This window comes from Apus apus, chromosome Z (genome assembly GCF_020740795.1).
Source record: "Apus apus isolate bApuApu2 chromosome Z, bApuApu2.pri.cur, whole genome shotgun sequence".
NCBI classification, from domain to species: Eukaryota; Metazoa; Chordata; class Aves; order Apodiformes; family Apodidae; genus Apus; species Apus apus.
Genome location: NC_067312.1, coordinates 34,101,138 through 34,110,102, shown reverse-complemented (window position 1 = coordinate 34,110,102; position 8,965 = coordinate 34,101,138). Strand labels below are relative to the sequence as shown.

General features: G+C 38.4%; 1 protein-coding gene across 1 annotated transcript; it reads left to right on the top strand.

Annotated features, from left to right (window-relative positions):
• The first annotated feature begins 5,539 nt into the window (after positions 1 to 5,539).
• Positions 5,540 to 7,735, top strand: CER1 (cerberus 1, DAN family BMP antagonist). Its single transcript, XM_051643215.1, has 2 exons — positions 5,540 to 6,064; positions 7,442 to 7,735. The coding sequence occupies exons 1-2, from the start codon at positions 5,540 to 5,542 to the stop codon at positions 7,733 to 7,735; spliced, it is 819 nt and encodes a 272-aa protein (XP_051499175.1).
• Positions 7,736 to 8,965: the final 1,230 nt, after the last annotated feature.

Below are 8,965 nucleotides of genomic sequence, written 5' to 3'. Positions count from 1 at the left end.
ATCTACTGTTTATTCTATGCAGTTTCTGAATTCTGTTTTTTCCTTCTGCATGAACCTTTTCCTAAATGAATAGTAGAAGGACATTTGTATCATCAAACCATTTTTAAAAGATAAATGCTATTTATTTTGAGAAGGAATTTAAGAAAAGTGACAGGTCGGCAAACAGATATACAAAAGGAGGAATAAACTCAAGAAAGACTGTCAGTCCATAAAACTGAATATTAATGATTCATCATTTAAAGGAGAACACGGAAAAAAAAAAAGTCATTGGCCCTCAATAACCTCAGTCATACTCATGGAGGAGATGCAGATGTCAGTTCTTCTTTCTTATTACTCTTTAAGAAGCTATGCTGTTTGGAAAACTCTGCTACTGTAATTCCATCACTTAACTGCTGTCCTCTACATCAGTACACAAGCATCATAAGGGTAGAAGACTAGAAAACAATAGGGTTTGTTTGTTTACTTTGACAGTGTTGAGAGATAGTCCTAATGAATAGGAACCTAGTATCTGAAGTTCTTCATGTGAGTGCAGTAAGCAAAAGATTATAATTTTATTCATACAGATGAAAATTTCAAAGTAGCATAAATATATTTTTACTTAAATAAAAGAAACAGAATCTGCATCTCCTTCCTCAGATTACGCTACAAACGTTTTTTTTGGTGCTGTCAAACTCTTCAATGAATCACCACTGATCTTTCAAATTATTCATGGCAATCTAAGAAAGATGTGTCTTCCAGAAGACTGAAATATCTCTGCCTAAACTCCTTTCCCCCTGGCTCACAGTTCCATGGCTTAACAAGCTGTAGCAGTCAAGCACATAACCAACATAGCTCCTCAGGCTGGGTTTGGAGTTGGGTACACTCTCCATTAGGCAATACATATGTGCCAGTATCATTCAGGAGATGCTTCAGGAGGTGGATGCCTGTCCAAAATACACCATGCTGAGAACTATAACAGAAAGAAAGACATTCACTGCATCATGTGTGTGTACCTACAGCCATGAGAACATTAACTAATACAGAAGAACACTGATCATAGCCCTACTGGACCTACATACAAACATTTTCAAGTGTGAGCATCTTCTTGGCAGCAGTTTGAAATGTAAGACTCCAGTTCTGTAGCTGCAGCACAAGGAAAAGAAAAACACAGTTGTGAATAGGAAGGTATAACTGAGTGAAGAAAGAAACAATGCAAGAGAGGACTTGAAAGCAAACAGCAAAGGTGTGTGTGTGTGTGTGTGAATTACTGATGTACAGCATCTAAGGTTGAAGATATAAAAACCCCAGATTTGCTGTCTGTTCTTTCATATCATACCATCCAAAAAGCAGCCTGGTTTCATAATTATAACTTTCCCATGAGGCCTGCATGTGATCTGTTTCCCTGAAACTCGGTAAAACAAAGACCACAGATGGCTTTCTTTGGTAAGTGCAATAATTGGAGAATAAACTGCACGGTGCTAATCCATTAGTTCTGAGGTCTTCATATGGGTTATGTAAAAGATGTATCTGCATACAAGTTTGTCTGCATAGGATGTGTTTCACAAATGATAGGATATTGAATTGGACTATAATATAAAAAATCCATTTTAATTATTTAATCATCGATCGCATTATGATGAGACTATTTAGCTCAACAGAAGGCAAGTAATTCAAGCACTGCCTAAGAATTATTTTTAGGCATCAATTGGCAGTGTAAGTAATTACTGAGTTTATGTCCATAATGACTGAATAAACTACAGCTCTGAAACAAATGAAAAATACCACTTTGCATTTGCATAGCACTTGTCATTTATAGACCTGATAGTTTTCATAAGATAGGCAAACATTCACAGTGACTATTTCTAGTGAAAACACAATGTCCCATCTAAATTGCTACTATGAAGGCAAATCAAGGCCTTCTTGAAGGACACCGCTGCATTTAGCCACAAGATTTAACAACCAAAATACAGTGAAAACATGTGCAATGCTTATATGAAAGGGTAATCAGGCAGGAAAACAAGTTTTTATAAAAGACACAGCATTGAGATTTGTAGAAATCTGAGATTAGCTGTATTTGGAAGATAATAATAATGTACCCAGTCCCATCTCTATTGCCAACTATTAGTCTATGCAGTTGATGTCACCACAAAGAGACTTACAAATACTTACTATTTTTTATTTTCAGTTTCAGAATAATCCTCCAAACTTGCTCTTTGAGCTGGGATGCCTTCCCATAATGCAGGCAGGCTCCTGGCTGAACTGAGGGGCTGAGGATAGATCTGCTACCTGTGCATGGTTATAAAGATAGTCAACTCCAAAACAGGTTTAGACCATATGCAAATGTAGAACAAACTAACAAACTGTGCTCAGCTGTACCAGGTCCCATTTCTTACCAACTTTGTCTCTTGGAAAGCAGTCACAGTTTACTACCATAGGCATGAAGGAACAGTATTAGATTAGCCTGGCCTGGCATGCTGGCATGTTGTGTTTGGCTCTCAGCAGATCTTAGCTTATACCATCCAAGAAAACCCAGGAACTAGAGTTGGCTTGAGCTGGAGGAGAAGAGAGCTCTGCTTGCTACCTTTGGGTTGCAGGGTGACTGGGAGGAGTGATTTGTTGACACTGCTTTGCCTCAGCCTTCTTTCCTACTGTTTTGTAAATAATACTTTGTGGTTTTACATCTGAAGCCCTCTAAGGCAGGCCTTTTTCTCTTGCTGTTTGTTACAGGATAGAAAGGTATGTACCATGAATGGATCCTGATCTTAAACAGCTGTTATTAATGTCATTGCACTGCAAATACAACACTAGCAGCATAACATCCCTACATATATGCCAATACTATCATTCTTTTACATTCCTTGTTATTACTTGCACTGCACCAATAACCCATACCTGTTTAGTTTAGATAAAAGGGTTTGTGTATCCCAATCATTTCTATGCTACCATTTACTTAATTTTCATCTGTGCATTGAGAGACATCCTTACATCATTTGCACCACAGTCACTGCATGCAATATGATTTAATTTTTTGTGAAGAGCTGCAGAGAAAAAACCCTGTAAACAGCAGTAATAAGAAGATTTTGCTCATATTCTTAGTATAAAGAAGAGAACCCGCTGGCAGAAACTGTCTGGGCACCAAACCATGCTTCAGCCACATCAGATAGGAAGGGCAGAATACACCTGCACACATACACATCTATTTCTTTCCTTACAGGCAGATTGGGATAAAATTTAACTGAGACTTAAAGCCCTTTTTCTTTTAACTCGGAGGTGGTGGAATTTTGTTAGCAGGCTTTGAAGGGAGGTAAATTTGGCCTTTCAGACGCTAAGTTTTCAATTCTGTAAACATATATGTGAGTAATTTAATAAAATTTTGCTTATATGGATAAAGCTAAATACAGACATTGCAGGAACAAGACCACAGCTGGAACTTTTAAAGAGAAAGAGTTGGTATTCCACTGGTCTAGATTTAAGAGGCACTTCCTGGCAAATGAAACAGGTACAAGCGAACAGAAAGAACACTTGTGTTGTGTTGCTACAATCCAGAAGGAATTATCTTCAAATTAAGTTAGCTTTATACTTCTAAATTCTGAAGCAAAGAGCTCCAAAAATATAGGTTGTATCAAACAGTCAAATCTTCTGTTGGAAAGACATTACCCAATATGTCAGTGTCACTGTTTGACTTAGGACCGACAACAATGTTCTTGATCCCCTCCCTCTCTCACCCAGGCAGGGAAAGAGAGAAAGAAAAAGAGAGAGACTTTGCTAGATTGAAAACTAAACTACACAGCTTTAATTAAACACTAATGATGTCCTCCCTGGACACTGGCCATGGATGGAAGAGAAGGGAAGAAGAAGCAGGAAGGAAGTTGTCTTCTGTGATCTCTGACCTTCCCCTGAGCTTACATAGATATATGGAATGGAATATCTCTGGACAGTTTTGCTGTCTAACTCAGCCTCCTATAGGGGGGTCATAGATCTCCCTGTAGTGTCTGAGCTGGCAGAGTAAAGATGTGACCTTGAAGACCCAGCAGTTAGAAAAACATTCCACCATTATCAGTCTTAGTCGGAGCACTCTTAAAAGAAACCTTACTGAAGGAAAAAAAAAAATCAGTAAAAGGAAAATTGGCTTCATCCTGGCTCAAACCAGGACAGTCAGACCCTTCTGTATCAATATAATACACTATAATACACGGATCTGAGTATCAGCCCAATCTTTTAACTCTCTGAGCAGCTAAAATAAAGAGGAAAAAAAGAAGGGAAATTCAAAATGTAAAGTCCTTATTTTAGCTGAATAATTTTGAATGATTAGGATCAACATACACCAAATACAAGGAATTTGAATTCCAAAGATCAGCCACTTCAGTTGAACTTGTTGTCCAATAAAGACAGGAGTTGAAAATTCAGATTGCACTTCTAGGCTACTTATTTAACTGTCTACCATCAAATTAATGCTCTTGATTTGTTGTTGCTCCACCTTAATCCATGTTTGCATAGATGTAAGGACTTCTTGCAGGCACACCTAGAGCCGATCTTATTGCAGATGCCAGTATATTCTGAAATTACAAAGCAATAAAGCTTATGCTTGACAACTGTGTTTCCCTTAACTAGGCCCTCTCACTGAGGTCAAGGCACAAATACACATTAATGGTGTGTGAACCCCATTCTTGCTGGATGCACTTCTGTCTCAGGATGGACCTCAAGGTTAGAAAAAAAATTAACTGAAGTGAATTACATAGTACAGAAAAGCTCTAGATCTCCACTAACTTTGTGCTAAACTTGTCAGTGCTTCACAAAGATGTTGCTAGGCAATTAGCTGACTTTGATTAACAGGCAATAAATTAATTCCTTGGAAACAAAAGACAAATAACTCCATACATCTAGTACAGATTACCTAGGTTTTCAAGACTAATGAATGGACTGGCTACAAACTTAAGAGTCTCTTGGTAGACTCTTCCTGGGGGAAGCAGGAGTGTGTAGACATTAGAGTACCTAAAAGGCAAATTATCTGAAGAAGAATTTTCTTTATTTTCAGATTAGAATCAGTGTTTGTGATGACTATTGAAAAGATCTTTTCCTTGTCCCAAAACTTTCCTCAGCTTGCATTTTCCTGTGGCGATAAAATAACATTTCCTGTTTTAACAGTCTGTGGCTTTGTGGAATGAAAAGTCAAAATAAACAATGAAGACCACATCGAACATGCTAATACACAACCTCAAATGTTTCCTTGATTCCTAGGCCTAAGGTAGACAGTTTATCCAAACACTTCCTCCTGTTGACTGCTTCCGTGCCCCCCATCCTGGGCTATTAGATTTTAGATAAGAACTTCTAATACACATAATCCAGATGGAAAGCAGAGTTTCATTAGGACAAGCTCCCCTATCATAATTGTAATCTACAGCAAATGAAGGCAATTAGCCACATCAGGTTCCCCCCCTGAGCCCTCCCCTCATCTGCACACAGAGAGCAGTCATAAGCTGACACCAGGCTCTCGTATAAAACTAGCATACTACCTTCACTGCACTAGCAGCAGGTCTACATGGTTGCACTTTACAGGATCATGTCTCTGCATCTGCTTCAGCTGTTAGTGCTCTCATGTTTTGGAGCCACAGAGTCACAGGGAGATTCATCACAAAGGAAAAGCAGAAGGCCATTTCAGCACCACTTCTATCTGGACAAAAATCTGCTTCGAAGTCTGAGTTTTCATGAGCTGGTAGGGGAAAACCCAACAGCTGTTGATGAAACTCTGGAAGAACCAAGCTTTTTTGTAGCAATTCCACAGACAGCATCTGAAAGTGAGAAGCGAAAGGAGAAAAAAACATCCAGATTCATTCTTCCCAATGCAGAACTCTATGCAGAGAAAGACCTGAGAACATGGGCAGTACCCCAAAAGATCTCTCCTGTGGAAAACTTCTCTCCATTTCACTATTCCAGCAAGAGAGAGGCTGATCTTCCCTACAGAAAAGATGCCAAGAAATTCTGGGACCACTTCATATTAAAGAAAAATTCAGCATCTGAGGAGGTTGTTCTGCCAATCAAGACCAATGAAATGCACCAAAACTGCAGAACCCTGCCTTTTTCCCAGGTAAAAACAGGTGTCCAAGATCAATAAGTGTGTCCTTTACTCTGCCTCTTGCAATCAGCACCTAAAGACATGTGGGTTAGTTAATCTGCTAAATCACAGGGCCACTTTAGAATGCTCATGGATGATAAGCAGCTGAAAAACACCATTGAAAAAAGCTGAAAACGCTTTAGTCTGATGAGGCAAACTGCTAAATTGTAGCACTGGTAAGACACACATTTAATTTTCAGAGTTATATATTCTTTTTATGCAGAGAAGTTCTGACCTAGACCGAGCTAACACAGCTGTGCTAAATAATTATCTATTCAATGAATGCACACCTAAACAGTTTGTATACATGAATTACCTATTTACATGCATCTACATAGACATATATGCATATACAAAAAGAGACCCAGGGCAAGCATTCATTGGGGAAGCTGGCTGTTTTCTTACAGTTAAGCAAGGATTCCTTTCTGCTGTATTAATCAGAAGACTGATGCATACATCCAATTCTGTGCTGAGGATGCTGGAGAACTGGTAAATTGCCCCATGCACAGATGACAATTCTGTCATATTGTAACATTAAGATAAGCAAATGTTATAGATAAAAGTGCTATATTCGTCATAAGGCAGCATCTATTCTCAGTGTTTCTATAATCCCTGTCTGTCAAGGACCATGTTTTTTCACATCCCTCACTAAATCTATTTCACTGGCAGCCACATGTAAATTTAGATGTCGCCTAGAATCTTGTATTGGTTTTGTGCCATGTAATATGGCAAGCTGCAGCTATGCCAATAGAAAAGTGTTAACTTCAGTCTAGCTTTTAACAGCTTAGGAAGTGGCATAGGTTCTCCTGATACCAGGAACTGTTATTCCTTGAATCCAAGTAATGACAGAATTTTCATTGCACTTTTAGAATGTCAATTTTTAAAAAATGGCTAAGGCATCATGCCTCTTCCACATGGAAATAAAACTGAAGATTATAGTTGAGTCCAGGTTGTGGCTTACATAGGAGAACGTTGGGCCAAAATGATGTTTTAAGTCCTTGCAAGTGGGTAAGACTGTTCAACCATGTCAGAAATGTAAACTCTAAAAGCAAGTAAAAGGTAAATATGACAGACCCACCTATTGGATTTTCCCCTCTCAGCTCACAAAGGCTCTGATTGAAGCAGATTTTGTCTTTGCTGTTGGATCTAAAAATTACCCATAGGAGCACTAAATTTCACTTTTAAAATCTCTTATTTTCTATGGCTTTCTTAACATAAAAATTAAACATGTTTGAAGTAAATGTTCTGAGTTAAAACAGTATAGTATTTTTGGAATTTTTTTTTGTTGTTTTCATGCCTTCTAGCAAGTCCATTAATGTACCAGGTACTTCAAACTGCTTTCTGTTTCAGGGTGTTACTCATGAGAGCTGTGAGAAGGTGATGGTACAGAATAATCTGTGTTTTGGAAAATGTGGTTCCTCTCATGTTCCTGCTTCAGAAGACCGTGTTTATAACTTTTGTTCGCGTTGCTTGCCCAGCAAGTTCTCCATGAAGCGCCTGGATCTCAATTGCACCAGTTCTTTCCCAGTGGTCAAGGAAATAATGATTGTAGAAGAATGTAAATGTGAGACTCAGAAGATTAAAGACCCTGAGATTGGATGTCTGTTGTCAGATTTATATGCAAATGTAGAGGAGCACAATTAAGTTTTTGGTCTAAGATTTCGCCAATGGAAAAACCCCCCAAAAAACCCAAAACCAAACCAAAACACCAAAACAAAACAGAAAACAAAACACAAAACAAAGAAATAGAGCTTTCATCACACTATTACACAAAAATGTTAAAGATGTAGACTATCTACTTGAACTTCTTTTTTGCTTCAACAATAACTTTACCTAAAATGTAACAGATGTTTCCTTGCAGCTAAGAAACGGAGATGAGATTACTTTGCTTCTGTGTAGAGTTCTTACTTTAAAAAGGGAAAACTTTAAAAACACTTTACACCCTTCCTACAACTGCATATAGGATGCTAGGAAACAACAGCTGAACTAGCATGATTTATCCCTACAGAACCCTAATGCATTGACTGGTTCATGTTGCTTTTGCTTGCAGGGACTGCTAATATAGCCATACTGGCAACACAAATGAGGCTTTAGTCTTTTCCTTGCAAAAACAGGTCTATTTTTACATTCAGATGGTGGTTGAAGACTGTAAAATATAAGTGGACATAAGGAAGATAGAGAGCTGTGACTAGTTAAGGTCATTCTGATTGCTCCCAGCTGGAGCTCAGCTCCCTGTGGAAACTAATATACCTCTCAATTTACACAGATAGTGGTTGCAAAGGGTAGTTTGCCATAGAAACCTCTTACTTTCCTTCTACATGCCAGCATTTGCTCAGCTTGTTGGGGTTTGTTTGTTTGTTTGTTTGTTCTTTTGGTTCTGTTAAGTGTTAGGAAAAAAAGATTAAAAATTGTATACTTCTACAGTAAAAATAATAAATGAATGGATGGTTATTATTATCTAAATTAAATGTGGAAAGACAATTATTAATTTTACCATTGTTAGTGACACCAAGAGAAAGTTTAAGTAATGTTCTCAATACCTAAACTAAAGCAGAAAAGGCATCTGTGTGACAGAAAATCTGCAGGAGGGTTTTATCAGCATGGCAATACTTGCATAGCTTTATACAAACAGCTGAGAAAACTCTGTTAGGAAAGGCCTGAGTCTAGTGCCAGCCAACGCAGCATCAGTGGCTGCTAGCCAAACTACTGGCTTCTCTGCTCTCTCCAGCTGCTTCTCCCTAGATTAGTCTTGCAGACCTGGAACACCAGACAGTAATCAGCTTCCAGCAACTAGACTTCATCCTATTCGAACCCAGCTCCTTCAGTCATCTGGGAATTTGTTCTGCTGCTATTGCCAAATTCTCAGACCTGGGC